Source organism: Mus pahari, chromosome 10 (genome assembly GCF_900095145.1).
Source record: "Mus pahari chromosome 10, PAHARI_EIJ_v1.1, whole genome shotgun sequence".
Lineage (NCBI taxonomy): Eukaryota > Metazoa > Chordata > Mammalia > Rodentia > Muridae > Mus > Mus pahari.
Window position 1 is genome coordinate 68,337,772 of NC_034599.1, and position 19,415 is coordinate 68,357,186.

The following is a 19,415-nucleotide window of genomic DNA, read 5'->3' on the forward strand; positions in this document are numbered from 1 at the left end:
TGAAGCTTTAAAAAAAAATTCCATTAGGTAAGTTGTTAGGTAAGCACTTAGGAAGCGTGTACTGTTAGGCCAGTGCTAAGTCATCATCAACTAACTTAGGTTCAAGGCAGCTCTCTGGAGGCCTAAGATGTTTTCTTAAAATGTCAGTTATATAAAGGGGATCCTGACGGTACAGTGGTTAGAATCCCTCCAGCATGGTAGGCTTCAGGAACCACGATCAACTTGATTATTTATTGCTGTTTCCAAAGAATAATGAAAGTTGCCAACACTTTATAAAGAAATTAGACCCTGTTACATCGTTTACAGATACTTATTTTCTCCAAATTTTTGACCTGGCATCCACTGCTCCTCCCTGTCCATCTTCATATTGTGCCACTGTTCAGGTATAGGCCAACCCGAGGAGGCACAGTGTTCCTCGAAAACCTCAAACATCCACTTTATTTTTCTATGCTCCAGTCACTTAACAAATTCAAACCACCTCAGTTTTTACACACAATAGAGTAGATCTATGCTCGTCGACCGTCAGTGTTGGCATTGAGGGATATTGGCATTCTTCACGTTGTGCTGTGGTATGCACAGACATCTTTCTGAAAGGTAGAGAATGGAAGTAGGTGATGGACCTATATACATTTCTGTTTATACAGGATGTTTATAATATTCCATTGAAATTAGATGGATGACTCTCTCCTAGTCTTTTCCTATATCAACAATGTTAAATTTGGAACCCAAGCTCTCTTTGGTAACTGTGGTCCCCTAGAATCTATAATTGTCAACATTTTCAGTATTGTAACATTCTCCAATGTTAAAAGAATATTTGAGAATGGGTTCTTAACCCACTGAGATATCTTTCTAGCCCCTTGTTATGTCCTTTGATCTTGTAAGGTGTTGAAACATTTTGTATATCGAAAGTACTAGGAGTCTGAAATGATTTTGAATATCAGTGGGTAAACTATGTGATTGTTTCTTCAAAAAACACAACAGGACATTTCAGGATAAAAAATCCTATTAAATGGAAATACTGAGGGATGAAGGTTCAGCTCCCCCAATGCCTGGAATCTTTGATCTCTGTACAGTTGATAGAGAGTTGCCATTAGGTTTTGATGGATCCGTCTGACTATGGATCTGTCTGTCTGTGGATCTGTCAGTCTGAACTTAGTTCAGAAATTCTTTTTTTTTGCTTGTTTTTTTTTTTTGTTTGTTTGTTTTTTTTTTTTCAAGACAGAGTTTCTCTGTGTAGCCCTGGCTGTCCTGGAACCCTTAACTTACTCCTTTTCTTCTTTCTGTATCTTTCTCTTGGATGCTGGTCAGAGCCTGAGTGTGTTTTCTCTAGTACTTTGGATTTTTCTTCTTCTTTTTCTTTCACATGGCTGACCTTTATGCCCAGATAATTCAAATGGAAAAGCCCTTTTTCTTCCCTTTCTTTACCTGCCTCTTTCTGAGAAACCGCTGAGGTTTTCAGTTTGCCTGCCATGGGTTTTGTCTTTTAAACTCTAAAACTATCTTTGAGCTTCAAAAAAGATATTTGATAACATACACAATAGAGAAGAACAAATGATTTCACCATGGAGGCAGTCAATACAGGGCTCTGAAAGAAATTCTGATGGAATGGCAAACAGAGCTGTTTCTTAGGACTCCTAGTTTTTTTTTTTTTTTTTTATGGTTTCAGACAAGGTTGCATGTAGTCAGAATGTGCTTGAGCTCAATACCTAGCCAAGGATGTCCTTGAACTTCTCACCCTCCTGCCTCCATCTCCAGAGCACTTCAATTACAGGCATGCTGCACCACAGTATGCTTTGCTGTAGATGGAAGCCCAGGCTCCACGTGTGCTGGGAAAGAACTCTGCCAACAGAGCCACATCGACAACCTAGCACTGCTATTTTTTTAACTGCAGTGGCCATTAGGTAATCGACTGCAGTGATCTAGACACTGGACAACTATACTGCATCACCAGCAGGAACCCTGGGGTTTTCAGCCTTGTCTAACAAGAACTGAGAGACCTGATGGTTCTCACACTGTGTTCCCCTACAGCATTTAAACATTGTCATTTTTTTCCTACTCTGATTTCTAATCATATGCCCTAGGATAAACACATTGCTTCAAGGCTGTACAAGTCCTAGAAAAGCAGAGAGGCCACAGGCTCAGAGACACGGAAAGCTTCTCACATAGTCAAGGGGTTAAGGCTTAGTAAAGACATCTCTTTAATCCTCTCTTACTAGTCCTGGTTTCTAAAACTATGTGGCCATAGAAGATCTACTGTGAACAGTTCTGAGGATACAGCTGTTCCATAGAATAGGATTTGGGGAAACTGTCAAAGAATAACCTAACCAGACTTTTCACGATTGAGAGAATTTTAAAGGCCTAGAAGTGTTCGTGGAGGTGGGAAAATAAAAACTAAAATATTAAAATGTAAACTTTGTGTTCATCCTTGAACTCTTTGTAGGAAGACATACTTTTCTGCTCACGCATTATCTTGTAAATCTAGAAGAACTGGAGATGCTAGTCATGAAACAAAAATAGAAATATGCTCTGGGTTTGTTTCTGAGTAGAGCCAGGGTCTCCCTGGGGTTTGCAATGATGTTGCTTAACTGACTTCTTCCTTTTGGCATTAGGGATTCTGTTAAGGGCCCAGCAAGCAGGGTATTTAAGAGAATAGATTGGTTGGGGCGGAAATGATGACTTTGTGTTTAGAGAGCACTTTGTAGGGGATGTTGGAAGACTGGAGTCTTGGATAGAGGGTAATGTTGTCCCCTGACAAGAAAACAAGCCATGAGCTGCAAGAAATAGAAACAGCCAGAGAGTCAAATGACACAGTCATCGGCTTCCCAGCCAGTGAAGGAAATGATTTTTCTGCTTATGGAAGCATGGACTCCCGAGACATGCTTTATACAAACTTTCACTCATAGTTGTAGCTGAGTGATGGCGCCCCAGAGAAAGAAATCAGGAGGAAGAGGACTAGCTGTGTAGCATGGACCTTGACAAGCAAGAGATTTTTGCACAGTCTTTGTCCTTTGCCAACCCTGAAGGAACAAGAGAGTGGGCTGTTTATTTGACTGAGGTTTGAAGAACACCCGTGTGAGAATGAAAGTCTTAAGTCTTAAATAAATGTCACCATCCACAGCTCAGCACAGTTCAGTTCTCCTTTCATTATGGTGAATTACACGCCAGAAGGAAATTACATGCTACAGGGGAATTATATGCTGGAAGAAAATATGAAGTTATGTTTTTGAAGCTTTCTGAAGGTTTTCCCCATGCATGTGGAAGGAGATTCTTTTCCATCCGTTATAAACAAAAGACAGATGGTTGGTTGCTTATTACTCTCTGACTAGCCACATAACCAAAACCTCTCCAACTTGGCCTTTTAAGGACTTCTATTTATACTGGTGTAAATTGGGAAAGATAGCTAAAAGAAGTAACGGCAAGTTATTTCTTCCTCATTAAGCAAAAGAACATTTGAATTCTCTGTTGAGGAACTGGGAGGAAATTGGCTATATACAAGAAATACGGATGTCAGTTGGGTTCCACACTATCTGTGCCTGGTACTGTGTTGGCCGATGCTCTACTAAGCACTTGAGATGACAAAGGAAGAAAGCACACGTGTCAAATATGTCCTTGAAAACTGGACCAGAGCTCAAGGTTATTACACAGATGATAATGTTGGCAACAACACCATGGTATTCTGGAAAGATACGTCTGTATTTACCAGATGAAATGTCAGAAAGATCATGGCTAGACCTATATTTATGCAACCTCTGTTTTAACCTAGGGTGCTTCTCCATGTCCCCAATCTCACTACAAGTCCCTGTGTTTCTTCCCTTTTCATGTCCTTCACATTTGTCTTTCACTTTTTGCCAGTGTACCACTCTCTTGATGGTGGCCTAGCCGAGGACCAACTAGCTGTTGCTCATCTCTGACTTGATCATGAACCGCGCAGTCTATTATGTACATTTCCATATGATGCTATGCCGAGATGATACTTTCAGGAAGTCATAATTCCAGGTCACCAGTGAGTCCTCTTTTATAAGGGGACACAAAATGATTTGACTTTCAACTCAGACATTTAACGTCAACCAATCCCAGTTTGCATTGCTTTAATATGCCAATTCCCAGTAAAGTCTAGCCCAGTCTCAAGTAGTTGAGTCTGGACCCCATACTCCTGTTGTGTGTTTTTCCATGATGAATTCCTTTCTCTCTGTCTAGGTTCATGTTGTGAATTATGTGAACATCTCCCACATAAAACTTCCAATCAACCCAGTGGCATCCCACACAGCCTTCCAGACCACAGCAGCTCTTCCCAAACTCTTGACGACTCCTGGCTGAGGAGATTTCTTTCAAAGATTTTAATTTTATTCGTGTATGAGCGTGTCTGTCTGTGCATACATGAAAGGGGCATTGGAGCTCTTCAGACAGGAGTTACAGAAGTTTATAAGCCACCCAATGTAGGTGCTGGGATCTAAACTCAGAACCTCTAGAAGAGACAAGTGCGTTTAACCACAGGGCCATCTCTTCAGGCCCTGTTGCCACTTTTTAATCTGTGTTCTTCAGATAAAGTGGTAATTGAACCACCTGTTCCACCTCTTCCACTGTGGGTAACACTTGTCTACGTTTAGTTTCCAATATACCTCTCTCATCTTTTAATCTAGAGTAGACATTCCTTCAGGGAAGAAACACTGCTTCCCATAGGGGCATCTCTGGGAGAGTTAATGAACCCTGGTGGTTTATGCTCTTACAGGGATAAGATGCTGTGATAAGTAGGAAATCAAAAGACCAGTGGCCTAGACCCTAAGAACCTGAACCAGTGCCAGAGAAAAGAATCAGACTTAATAGTGACATCTACTGAGTAGACAGAAGGCACTGAGAGGAGTGGAAGGAAAACACTGTAGACTGTGTGGGAGCCTGGCTTTCATGATGGAAAAAGTGCACAATGCAGCGCTCCATGGGAGATATGAAAGTTAAGATTTATGAAGAAATCTGTACGTGTCATGAACCCTTTAGTGAGAAGTCATCAGGTTTCCCACTGAACCTTCAGGTAGCAGTGAATATGACCATTACACATGAGTCACCCACTATCCCAAAATTCTACTTGCCAGTGGCCAAGTTTCTCTCTCAGTTTCAAGCATTTTACTTGTATGCATCTCCATAGTCGTCCCCCGACAAAGCCTTCCATGCCAGACTGTTTAAACTCTGCTTCACTAGTACCAGGGTGGATGTATCTATCCTATCTGACTAGGGGGTGGGAAGAATAGTGTTGAAGCACCTTGTGCTTTATCTTAATGTTTAACCCTCCCCCCCCACCCCAGCATCCCCGTTTGCTGAAACTGTAGAAAACAAAGCCTTTCAGGCCTGGCTGTGATTTGTGAGAAGAAAATTATCCTTCTAAATGTAAAATCAGAAGAAAAATCTTATCTGAATGCTGAGCATACCTTTCCTTTTCTAATCCCAATAACATCCCGTAACCTCTTCTGACCTTTCATGTTGATCATTCACAGTCTATTTTTTACTAAAGTATTAGAACATGCAATTTTTCCCCCCAGTCTGCAAAGAAAGGTTTTCCTTTTGGTTCCATGTACTATTTTGGCTGCAAATTCCCATCTTCACAGTTTTTTTTTTTTTCTTTAAACTGTAACATACATTTGCCAAACTCAAATTGATAACTCATTATGCAGACTAAGAAATGAGCATTGCCTCCCTTTAATCTGTAGAGGTCTTTTAAAGACACTACTTGATAGATACTCTAAAAATATTTTCTACACATCTTGATTCTTCTTGTATGCGTCAGATCAGATTTACTGATCCCAGCAGTGAGTGTCCCCTTTCCTGACAAACTGAAATTGGGATGCTCGACCCTAGTGTTTAAATCTGGGCATTCTGGCCTCAATCTAGCATCTCTTCTTTCTTTATGATACTTGACCAACTGTGGTCTATTCTTCATCCAGACTGTATGAGGATTCCAGGATGCATACATTCTCTCTCAGCACTCCCCTCTTTTCTCTTAGACCTGAGAAATGTCTTCTCTCACACTTTCCTATCTCTTCTGTCTCTAACTCCTTGGGCATCCCTCCCTGTGAAAGTGTTATCACAGACAACTAGAGAGGACTCATTTGCTATTCTTTCTGCATTCCGCCGGACTCTGACCAAGTACTTCTGTTTCTTGGTTGTTGTTATTTATGTTCCTAATTCAAAGACCCTTGGTCTCTACTTACTTCTTACTCACCATCCTTTCTAGGTACAGTGAACTCTTAGGTAATGACTTTTGGATCTCAATGTGGCAGACTAAGGTGGGTTATTTTATTCTGCCTATAAGCAGCTGAATTTTAAATAATGTTCAGACTATGTAAAGTCTGAATAATGTGCAGTGATAAAGTAAATGATGCTGAGAAGTCACTGAAATTGGATAATGGAGCAGAGTATAGCATGGAATTTCAGAGGCTTGTACTGTCATTCAAAACTCATGCTCAGTTATCTGGCTACATCTTGAATACAAATAACAGTGTTGCCTAGGTCTGGGGAAAAAAGGAAATAGGAATTTGTTCAGTCTAACGTGCAAGGTATTCAGGAGAATCTGATGAGGTAGTGCGTACATGAGAAAGGTTTGACACATGCCACCAGTAGTTCTGCCTGTCTTCTACAAACTCCTCAGCAATCTCCTCAACATTCCTTTTCCATCCTCAGCCTCCTGGACTTAATTGACCTAACAAAGAATGAGGGGTTATCCCTTCATCAGTCTTTGGGAGTCAGATGGGCGGTACTTGCTGCTGCTTTGCTTTAAGAACATCTTTCTTCCAAGGCTCAGTTGTATTGTAGAGTTCGCTGATTGGGCTCCAGATAGTCATGGAAGTGTTAGTCCTTGGAGGTACAGCTTGGGAAAGCTAATGATGGGATCCAGGTAAAAACTTAGGCAGATAGGTAGACCACTGGGGTCAGGAGAATGTACCTAGCAGGCACACGGGGCTTAACAAGGCAATTTCTGTTGGAATTGCATGACAGAATTTAGGGATGTGAGGAACTGGGTGCCATAGGCTCTGAAATATCAGAGTTAGAATCCAGTCCTGGAGAGTGAGGATTTAGGAAGAACTAACGGACTGGTGGGCAACAGGTAGGAGTTGTGTTCCCAAAGAACCCAGAAGTGCCACGTGGCTGAGTCTAAATTCTACATTTACACCAGTCATAGATGCTAGAGTATCTGAGGCATTGAGACACACCTAGGAGGGATTCATTTGAGGATGGAGGTTGTCCTACAGTTTGGGGGATAATTCGACCTGCAGGGGGTGGGCATATGATCCCAGACAGAATAATTAGAGGATGATTAAGATGGAGACAAGAGTCAGGTTGATCAATATACTGATTGACATTCGGCATTTCTATAGGACACATTTCATTCTTTTCACCCCAAAGCATGGATTGATTGTTCTCATAAAATCCATGAGGGGTTGAACTCAAATCCTAAAGTTTTATTTTTCTTTCAGAATGTGTTCTAGATTGTCTCCTCCTTTCTAGCACTAATTTCTCCTACATCGCCAAGAGTATCCTCATAACTCTACATATCAAGCAATCCTTGCTCAAAATTTTGAAAACTTTCAGAAAAAAATTAGTTTTGATATTTTTTCTGTATTTGTTGTTATTGTCACCTCTCCATACCATTTTATGATACTAGGTAAGGTGGAGGTGGCATGGGACTCAGAACAATGAGGTGGGGGAGTTAAAGTAGCCAGCAGATCTTCATTACATAGGTATGCAAGATGATTGATGTCTCTTTCAATGAGGAGTGGAATCAGTAGATATAATTTACCCTTTCCAGCCCTTTAATACAACTCTCATGCACACACAAACACATATACACACACATATACACACACACAGAGTTATTTGGAAAGAAAGCACTTATAAGTCACATTGAGATTCATACACATTTAAGTTTTGCTACTTCTTGTCAGTCCTTTGCTATGTGAGATTAATGCTTGGAATATAAAACTTCTGGGTTTTCAGTGGAATTCAAAATGAAATTTTATTGTATTAATAAGAGAGTAGGAGGTTGGTGTTTTAAAAATTATTTTCATAAGCATAATTTGTATCTTAAATACAAATTATGTTAACTTAAAATCCTCCTGAACCATCTGTTCAACTGAATCAGCAGGGAGGGAGGGAGGGAGGTATGTATATGTCTTTCTCAGAGAACATATGTGATGATGTAAGTTTCATTCATATCTTCTGGAGAGATTCAGAGCAAGAAGTAGAAAATAGTCTGGTGTGGATGGAGTAAGGTAGATGAATGAGCTGGAGTTAGTAGATACCTGGAATGCATCTCCTGATCACAGCTGGGACAGTTGCACAGTAGGGACTTCACTGTGGAGAGATGGAGGTGCCCCCAGTGAATAACCAGGAACACTATCACCTACCTTTATAGTGGCCAAGACCACCTCCACTATTGCACACTGTCTTGGTGTCAGACCCTTGGCATCTTCTCGAATCATGTGCTCCTGGAAGATAGGTCACAAATTGCTCAGAAAATGACAGATGCATTTATTTAGCTACCCTCAAACAGAATCTGTATGGTTTCCATTTTTCATTAATTTTTTTTTTTTTTTTTTTTTTTAGGGGTTGGAGAGGTGGCTCAGCAGTTAAGAGCACTCACTGCTCTTACAGAGGACCTCGCTGCTGTTTCTAACACTTAAATGACAGTGCACAACCCTCTAACCCCAGTTTCAGGGGATCTGGTGGCCTCCTCTGGCCTCTGCAGGTATTGTATGCACATGATGCTCTTACATGTAAAAATAAATTTGGTCATTTTTGTCACATACTTTGATAAATGTCCTCCTTTGTCAAAGGAGAGTTAAGCTGCCTGATTAAAAATGAAAGTCTGGCAGAGGCATATCATTATTTGCATTCCAAATTTAAGTTAAAGTAACATTCCAAGTTAAGTAAAAAGATAATACATCCTAAAAACTGTGTCCCAAAGGCTTTTCACTTTAATTCCTTGATTTGTGCTCTGTCCCTCTGAAGAGTTTAGGGTATCAAGGAGATTAAGGGGGGCAAGTTCAGCTTCCTAATTATCACCGTGTGCTTTAGGGATAGTGTTCCAGTTGATATGCTTTCCCAGATCCTCCTGATGTTTGTCCCTTCCCAGGAAGAGCCTCAAAGAATAAATCAAATCAGTTGTGGGGCTTTTCAATCTTTTGTAGTCATTCTAACACTTTAATAACCGTTAAATGATGATTTAATAACTAGATTTTCCTAATTGTTCACTGTGATATGTCTCAAGCCATCATTCAAAGGTTATTTATGAAAAGGATAGTAGAAAGATAGAGAAAATAACACATCAAAAATTTTCTAAAAGAAAAACTTATTAAAGAGTCCTGATGCTACACATTGATACTATCTTGCAGGGCTATGCTATTCTATTTAGCAAAGCTCAGCATACTTATCAGTGCTTGCTCTTAATAATATTTTAAAATAGATATTAATAAGTTATGTATGCTGTTTTTTACAAAGCTGTAATTGTTGCCGGCAATAACTTATTCAAATAATGGTGTCTCTGGCTGTCAAAGTAAAAGGTTTGTAATTAACTTATAATTTCAGGTGTATATTACTAAGTGATTTTGACATTGGGTCAATAGTCTAAAAAGATTGAAGGACATTTAATTTTATTTTTCTGTCAAATAAATGTGATCCTATTAAATAGCAACAGCAACCTTACACAATACATATATATTATAAAGTCTCTCTGAGTGTGAAGTAACAAAAGCATATGTCAGATTGTCTAGTAAATACCTAGTAGTTTAATTTTCAATCATATAAAGCAGAGTAAAAGAGCTAAAATCAAGAAAAATTGAACTGGAGAACTAATACAGAAAATCACTAAATATAGAAAAACAATTATTTCCTGTTTTTTCCTGATTCTGGGTTCTTTTTTTAAGGAGATAATTACCTATCTATATCCATCTATCTCTCAAAATATATGAATTCTGAAATTATCCATCAGTACAATTTTTCCACTAATGTCATTCCAGTAGGATCTATATTTAAACTAACAGCTTAAAAATAAAAGAGGCTTAATTTTTTAAAAAAGAAAACAATACCCTAATTACATGAAAGTGATTAGCTTTGCTATGTGTGGAATGCTTCCTGTTATCTGCAGTTCCGTTGTTTTGTATAAGATTTTAGAGGATTTATACAAAGATCCAATAACAACACAAGAGTAGTATGACATGGGACCAGTTCCTCTCATTGTTATGCTATAATCCTCTGCATTACTTCGATGTTCATGTAATCAGTTTTCCTTAGATCATTAAGTCTATTCGTCCAAAACACAAACCACTGGGTGCCTACAAAGGGCACCAGCCTGTTGTCTTTTCTATGCATCCCCCCTTCTTCCCACCTGGAAGGCACATAGCCCTTCTGGGGGATCCAATCTGCATTTTAAACAACATAGATAAGGGTCAGTATGTGAGTTAAGCCAACTGACCTATGCTATTTCTTAGGCTAAAGCAATATTCCCTCAGAGTCAATGATAAATCCATGCATCAATAGACTTGACTGGGATTCTTGACATAGAGTTGGGAAGTGCCAGGTCAGGCATGGCCTTGGTTGGGACAGAATGACATGATTCCTGCCCCTGGGACAGGGCCAGCAGGCATGGGCCTCCATGAGTGTCCATGGCCACTGTGGGTGTAAGGCTTGTTTGTTTAATAACCTACATATTTTACATTCCTCCTTCAAAGACTGTCCTTCCTGTTAATGTCAAGGACTCCATGATAATCAGAAACAACAAAGGCATGGCTAATGTCTCAGCAAAAAGGTAAATGCTGGGACCTTAAGGATGGTCCTTAAGGCTCTGGAAAGGACTCTAAAAACAGGGTTCAAAAATATGTAATTTCTCAAAACATAAGGATACAGTATGAATTATATATGTGGCTTCCCGAATCTAAAGGAACAAAAAGCAGCTGTGCTGTGAGCCACCTTGTCAGGATGATACTAAGGAAGGAGATAAAGAAATGTTTGGAGGGCTGGTGAGATGGCTCAGTGGGTAAGAGCACCCGACTGCTCTTCCGAAGGTCCAGAGTTCAAATCCCAGCAACCACATGGTGGTTCATAACCATCTGTAACAAGATCTGATGCCCTCTTCTGGAGTGTCTGAAAACAGCTACAGAGTACTTATATATAATAAATAAATAAATCTTAAAAAAAGAAAGAAAAAAAAAAGAGAAATGTTTGGAGTGGTAGTGGCAGGAAATCCTACCCAGCTAAGTTTTTTGTTTATGTTTTCAAAGGCAGACAGATTCCTGAGTTCATGGTCAGCCTGGGACAGAGCAAGGTTAGGCCCAGGTGTGGTAGAAATGATAATTTCAGTATGATGTCCCATCCAGCTAGTTTTGGGGCTGTGTTTAACAGAGGAAGATGGATCTCTGAATTCTTTTGCAATGTTAAAAGAAAATATAAGAATTAAGTGGCTGGGTCTTGGGTCCTATGCAAATTTATAAGACAATCAAAAGGGAACCAGGAGCAAATGACTGGATTGATATGTAAAATAAAAGATTGGGCTTATGATCTACAAGAGTTGAGCTATCCAGAGAATATTTTTAGAATAGCAAATGAACTGCTTAGAGAACTGTCTCGAGCAGAAAACTTAGAGCAAACTCTCTGGCGAGCTCCAGAAAAAGCACCAGCTTGAACCCATGACTTGATTTTAAGTCCTTTGTTTCACTGTTCCCAGACACCCCTTCCTCGGAACCCTTCTCCAAGCTGAGGCTGGTCCTTCCAGGGAAGGAGCTTCTTCTTTATGTTGTTGATTTTGTTCTGTTTTTTTCTTTTTCTTTTTCTTTTTCTTTTTCTTTTTCTTTTTCTTTTTCTTTTTCTAAGATCTGAGTTTCTAACATCCTTTGAGGGAATGCTTAGGTGATCCATCAAACAGGGGAAGTGCAGCGTTGAGAGATGGTGAGGTACAGGGTCTTAAGACATGGTTAGAATCTTTACTCAAACAGCCATGGAAATCAGAGTCAACCTGGTCCCTCTGAGCTCAGGTAACAACTTCATTCTCTACTTACACTAGCTGTTCTTCCTGCCACTTGAAACCAACAGAGCCAATACAACATCCTACTTGGAAAACAGAAACTTGGGTAAGAGAGTGTATCCAAAATACATTGAAGTTGGATACACTATTAGGGCACACATTTTTTTTTCATAATGAGATTTAAACTGTTTCATTTTTATTATTTTATATGAGAAACTTTAGCCCCTTATCAATCTGTTTTTTTATGGTAGGGTTCTGAAATCCCAGTGTGGTAAATAAAAAAGAGTCAAAGAGTCAAGATTCCAACCAACAGCAGTGTTGACATCTACTTTCCATATTCCATCTTAACTATCCTCAGCCCAAGTACTTGTGGGAAGCAATTTTAGGTGATGGTTATGCTTTCTTTTAAAAAGATTTATTTATTTTTTTATACATATGAATACATTATAGCTGGCTTCAGACACACCAAAAGAGAGCATCAGATCCCATTACAGATAGTTGTGAGCCACCATGTGGGTACTAGGAATTGAACTCAGTACCTCTGGGAGAGCAGTGTGTGCTTTGAAGTTATTTTTTTTAAAGATGTACTGTAGATGATAGCATTAGGATATTGATATTTTAATCACATGTCTTGTCCAAGTAAATAGTCATGCAAGCTGATTATCTTTTCTTGGTGTTGTGATATAAAACATGATACCTCTGAGGCAATGTGGAAAGTGGCACGATGCTCACAGTAACTCTAAGAATCAAGTACTAAATTTCTCTATAACGTAAAAACATTACCTTATAAATTGGAAAGCTAAGTGTCTAGCTCATGCAACAGAGTTGAGAAAAAATGAAACCCACCTTCCACGCCTGCATCACATCCTTTAGTAGGTTGGGACAGAATAGAAGCAACATATATTTTAACCAAAGAAGTTTGTATTCTATACCTCATTCAAAGGCTTGGGAATCCCAAGCAATAATGAAGAGCAACATTATTTTGTAAATATATTTTCACTTGTAATAGAGAGGTGAACATGTTTGAGTTTAATGTTCTTTCTGGTGAATTTAAATTTTCCTTTTTTGTATTTCTTGACTTCAAGACCTTTCAGGTTTCAACAACTGAATGTAGTATTCATTTTGCCTTTATTCAAAGCATGTTCAATGTAGTGAAACAAATAGGTCATATTACTTGCTTCAAAGTTAGAATTTTTGAAAACAAATTATCTAGTTTTACTTTATGAGTGTTTTCCTTTATGTATGCCTGTGTACTAATGTGTGCAGAGCACATAAGGGCCAGCAGAGGGCATCAGATCCCCTGGAACTGGTGTTACAGATGATTGTGAGTCACTCCTAGGGTGCTGGGAATTGAATACAGATCCTCTGCAAGAGCATCTCCTCCTATTACCTACAGAGCCATCTCTCCAGCCCTCCAAGTTAGAAACTCTTAAAGGGAATGTATGGTCATAGAAGAGCATTGTTTTCATCCTGGTGTGCGACGTGCTAGTCCTAGCAGGAGGGCTGCATCTGCAGGTCCATAGCTAGACCATTCACTTAACCAGTCTCCTTAAGCTTCTTACCTTCAGTTTGGATAATTGTCCAAGATCTTTAGCAGCAATGAAGATCATCTGAGGTCCCTGAAAACACAGAGTGAAAAAGAAAAGGAGGACTGGGTCAGTCAATCTTCAGCAGTAGAGGTCAAGGTCAAAGTAGAGTCTTTATTTCCATTATGATATTTTGGGTTTTCTGTCAGATGTGCATAATGAATCTATTCTAAAGATGGAACAGAGATTTTCAGGCAAGACTGGCAGCATGCCAGTCAGCATCACTGTCCCACTTCTGGGAGTGCAAAGTCTGGGTTGTGGAACCAGATGCAGTGTGGCTAATCAGTTTAGTGAAGCATATGGGCCAAACATTATTTTCTACAGAGGCGATCCCTTCATTCTATTCTACTCCCCAAAATAAATACATGTAAAATCTTAAGATATAAGGATGAAGAGGTAGGGATGTTCTTCCTGAAATGGTGTGGCTTTCCCAAGTCCTCTTGCCATAGGAGATTCCCCTAGAACATCAGAATCCTGGATAAAAGCAAGCAAGCAAACTAACAAGCTAACAAACCACCACCTCCTCTGAAGGTTACTGGATAAGCCATGCAGAACACACCTAAATGAGATAGCAGGGGCAGGTCCGTCACCATGTGACTGGAAAGCTACCAAGTTTGGCCAAATTCACTAGCATTTGGGGATAAAGTCACAGAGAGGGAATGGGCTAGTCTCAACTATCCTTTCTTTTCTCTTCATATCATAGAGGGCATGGTCATTATAAACAGGAAACATTACTCTATTTTTTTTCTGTTGCTATAATTTTTTTGCTATTCTGTTTACTTTTAGTACCAGATACAGTAGTGTCTAGGACATACTAATTTGAAACTTCAATGCTATTTGGCCATGGATAATAGAATTGGTTTGACCTCAGGGAGCCTTGACATCATCATATATTTTCCCCGGAAAGACCTTGTCTAGAGAATGGAATCACACACACACACACACACACACACACACACACACACACACACACACACACACACAAGTTGCTTCTGATGTAATAGTACATGTACATTCTGGAAACCCAATAGTCTTCAAACTGCACAGTGTACTGGACCTAATACAGAAAGTAACAGTAGAAAATATGACATAAGCCCAAGCAAATTTTCACCAAAGAGAATCATTAAAAATTAACTGTGGGCTAGTGAGATGGTTCAGCATCTAAGGCAGCTGTCATCATGGCCTGGTCACCCAAGTTTGATCTCCATGAACCCACGTAATGAAGGCAAGAACCGATTCCCACAAAGTGTCTTCTGCCCTCCACAAGGATGCCATAGTACACTGTTGGTGGGTACATAGGTACACCCCTACCCAACACATGGATGTAAATGAATAAATAAATGAATAAACAAACAAACAAGTAAGTAAGTAAATAAATAAATAAACAAATGTTTTTTAAATGTTAGTTTAAAAAATCACATAGACAGGCTGAGGTGTAAGTGATGACTACCCTGGGGATGAATAAAATACAAAATAAACAACACACATCCCAGGCCAGTTGTGGGCTAAGGCTGTATGTGTGAGGTACTTCTCCAGGTACTTCTCCAAGCAAAGGATAGCCTGCCGTGCCTTGACCCCCTTCTGGGTGCAGCCTTCTATGTGGAAGAGCCCCAATATTTGGTTCTCTTTGAAACAGCTCTGTGCAGTAGCCATACTGAGAGCATCTTCCATGCCCATGTTTCTGCTCAGGGGAAATATCTATTTCCAGTCCACTGTTATCACTCCCCTGCTGATCAAGTCCATGAACGCTAACTTGCATTGTAGCATTATTAAATATACTAGTTGTTGTTAGACTTCTTTGTGTTTGAATACTTGTATGTGATTTGGCTGTCCACAAATGTAGGCTGTCCACAGATGTAGAAATCATACATTCTTCCTCTAGAGTAAAGTGAACAAAAACACCTTTATCTGACGTCTTGGCCCACCTTATAAGAAAATATCTTCTGCACATATACTTCTATTGGACATGCACAAGGACCAAACATGCATGATTAGTGGTATTGATATGTATATTAGCATACTTTATAATTATTTATTATTTACATCCATTTATCTCCCTCAGTCACATACAAAAAAAAATCAATTATCCCAAATGCTAGGTTAGTTGATTTTCTTATTGCTTGGTTCAGCATGTGTGAAGTGAAAAGCGTGCACCGCGTGACCACTTGATCATTGTGCAACTCCGCTGCCGACTGATCTTTCTGGCTTCTCTTTTATTTTCCTGCGTGTGATACAATCAAGTCCTTCAAATCCACAGAGAGCCATCTCCTCTCTTAACCTCCAAGCAGGGAGGCAACAGAGGAAAGGTGAAAGGAACGGTGAAAAGAACTCAATATGACTGCACTGCACAGGCCTTCATTCTTAAGCGGTAACGTCTAAGAAGAATACTGGCTATATTTGAACCTCAGCCTGTTCTCTGTGGATTCATAGTAACATTAAATTATATACAATATTATGTATAATAAGCATTTTGTATATGTTAAATGAAGTAGAAATTGAAAATATGTCATTAGATAACTTTACAAATTGAAGTAAAGCCCTGCCCTCCGTCCCTCCCTCCCTTCCTTCTTCCCCCCCCCCATCTTTCTTGAACTCTCTATGTAGCCAAGGATGACCCTGAACTTCTGATACTCCTATCTCTGCCTCCACAGAACTAGAATTACCGATGTCCCCGCACTGCACCGGGATTCATGTGGTGCTGAGGATGGAGCCCAGGACTCTTTGCATACTTGACAAGTGCCCTACCTACTGAGCGACATCTCCAGACTTAGGGTTTTTTTTTAAGAGATGAAGTTTCGAATGACAATTAAATATGAACTTAGATAGTTGCTTTCATTTTTTAAAAATGGATTTTAATCTATTTAATATTCTCTAATCAACCATTGTTAAACATTTTTACGCCAAGAACAAATTTCCCCAAATGGATTATTAATTCATGTTCGTCTATAGCAAAACTACTCATTTGAATAGAAGATGATCAAAAAGGCTGTTGCGCGTGTGAGGGTGCCACACTGTAGGTACGTACTGTTTGGTCTGTCAGTGGAGGGAGAACAATCTGTTTCTCTATCTTGTTAAGTACTAATTTCCAGAGCTCCTTCAGAACTCGCTTCAGGACCGTTTTCTCACAAATTTTTGCTGAAAGACTTAATCTGAAACAAAATTAAATGTACATTTACTCTCAAGTCTCATTCATATACCAGGTTACAAAGGTGATCAGATATTGACACTCACCACTGACACAGGAATCTTTCAACAGGCCCCTTACAATGTTCAAATACTACATCTCATATATATATATATTCTATACATATATAATTATATATAATATAAATATATTTAGCCATATGTACATTATTCAGTTCATTTGGTAGAAAATGAAATCAGAGGAAAATAGTTGCATCTACTTTTCCATGAGCAAAAGGTTGCCTTTAACTGGTAAATAAAACACCATTGTGAAAAAAATCCCAACCATAGTGTGTGTTTCCATATGCGCACCACATTTTTTCCCTCCATTCACATGTTGCTAGATACCTGGGCTGATCCTATAACTTGGCTGCCGTGGATGGTGTTACCAAAACATGCATATGAACATGTCCCTCTGGAGTGCTGACTAGGAGTCTTTCAGATGTGTTCCCAGAAGTGGTATAGCTGGATCATATGCAACTCTACTTTATGTACATATACATATATGTATACGTATACATATACATATACACACATATACTTTCTACACTGATTTAGAGTAGCTGGATAATATGTGCTCCCACCATCAATGTGTAAGTAAGGGCTCCTTTTCCTGCATCCTCACCAAGGTTTACTACTGTCATTCCTGGGCCATGGACCAATATGACAGTGTGACACAGATGTCCTTCTATTCATCCAGAATTGAGAATTTGCTAACACAAACAGGTAAGTTGTGTCTTTCAAGCTTTCCTCATTTGAGATAAGGAATAACATTTTCTAGGGTTTGTTTAATGCTATACACACTTGTCTTTACAAGGCACTTCTGCATGTATTTCTCATCTAATTATGCTCATTAAAAAAATCAAATACAGACTCAGAGATATTTAGAGATGTGTCCAAAGAGGGAAGCTAGTGAGTGAGACCCAGTCAGGCTGGTTTTCCTAAGTCAAGTGCATCTTTCAGCATCAGGTGCTATCCATCATGAATGTCCTTATATATGAAGGCCCAGAGAAGATGGCGATGGCAATGCAAATATCTATAATATGATTCTGGGCTCAATGATAATAATAGCAGCAGTGGTTTGACCGTAATATAATGAGGGACGGTGTAGTACATATATTTTATGGTAATCCCCTGACTTCCATAGTGCATTGGGACTCAGAAATAATAACACTGGTGGTGGGTTATTCTAGGTACAACTGAGCATTTTTCTACATTAAAAGACATGGATAGTGAAGAATAAATGATATTTAACTAATAAAGATTGATACTAACAGGGAGATTACTAAGACATGCATTCCCATAGAATTATTCCTCCTAACTCTATTTTATATAGAAACCCAATGGACTTGCAGAGAAGCCCCTGTGGGTGAGTTGGAAGGCTGATGTTAAGGGCAACATCTCAGCCAGTCAGAGATGGGGGTCCAGACAGTGAGAAACTCAGCACAAAGGCTACTGCACAGCTTCAGAGACATTCGGAGTACAGCTGGAGCCCATTTTGCTGCAGATTTAGAATTTTTAGCCTCAAAGGGTCTAAGCTGAAGAACAGATGCTATTTTGTGTAGTTAGCTCACAAACTGGGCATGCTAACTTGTCCTGGTTAGATTGGAACCAAGGAAAAGTGAATAAAACCAGTGGCTTGCTTGTAGCTCTTTGTTGGTTTCTGCTGGTTGAGAGCGTATGGATCATTTTAGGTAGTGCCTGGATCTCAGGGAGAAAGTACAATGTTAAGAAATGTTTTATTTGCAGAGGCATAGTCTAATATAATGTGATTTCTACAGGGATTTTCTCAAAATGACCTTGAAGTTTTTCGGGCCCCTACTGTTTGCTTTAAATAATAGAAACCAAAGGAGGAATCCAATAACTGCTTTCTTAATGTAGCCAGAGTCATAAAACAGATTTTGCATTCTGAACTATCTAGACTGGCTGGATGTAGAACCAATTAAGTAGATGGTTTTCAAACGCCACATGTACAATCAGCAATGGGGATTTATCATTTTATAGTTGATCTTATTTTTCAAGAAAAGTTCCCCAGTCAAGTTTTTCTACCCCCCTGTGTGTGTCTGATCCTCATCAGTATTCATTTAGATCCTATCCACCTTTAAAATACCCAGCTCAAATGGAATTCTCACTCTCGGACATGACCGCCATTCTGTCCCTTATTATGTATATTTATGTACCTTTCTTTTTTTCTTTTCCAAAATTATCAACGCCTTGAGAGTAGAACCAGTGCTTTACTTTGAAATATCTCCTCTATCTTAGTTACTGTCACTACTGTGTGATGAAACCCCATGACCAAAACAACTTGGGGAGGAAAGGCCTTATTTGGTTTATACTTCCACGCCACAATTCCTCATGAAAGAAAGTCAGGACAAAAACTCAAATAGGACAGGAACCTGGAGGCAGGAGCTGATGCAGGAGTCACGGAGGGGTGCTGCTTACTGGCTTGGTACCCATGGTTTGCTCAGCATACCTTCTTATAGAACCCAGGACCACATCCCAAGGATGGCAGCACTCACAATGGGCTAATCCTGTCCATCAGTCACTAACTAAGCAAACACTTTACAGGCTTGTCCAGAGCCCAACCTTTTGGGGAACTTTTCTTAATTGAGGTTCCCTCCTCACAGATGACTTTAACTTCT

The 19,415-nt window shown here is 39.4% G+C and overlaps 1 protein-coding gene across 5 annotated transcripts in view; it reads right to left on the reverse strand.

Annotated features, from left to right (window-relative positions):
• Positions 1 to 19,415, reverse strand: part of Unc13c (unc-13 homolog C) — a 496,297-nt gene that overhangs the window by 36,656 nt on the left and 440,226 nt on the right. For all 5 annotated transcript variants that reach the window (XM_029543555.1, XM_021206602.2, XM_029543556.1 and 2 more), the window contains 3 exons: positions 16,616 to 16,739; positions 13,567 to 13,623; positions 8,394 to 8,474 (listed from right to left, as the gene is read on the reverse strand). In XM_029543555.1, the coding sequence (XP_029399415.1) occupies positions 8,394 to 8,474; positions 13,567 to 13,623; positions 16,616 to 16,739 (262 nt within the window). The remainder of the gene's footprint in view (positions 1 to 8,393; positions 8,475 to 13,566; positions 13,624 to 16,615; positions 16,740 to 19,415) is intronic.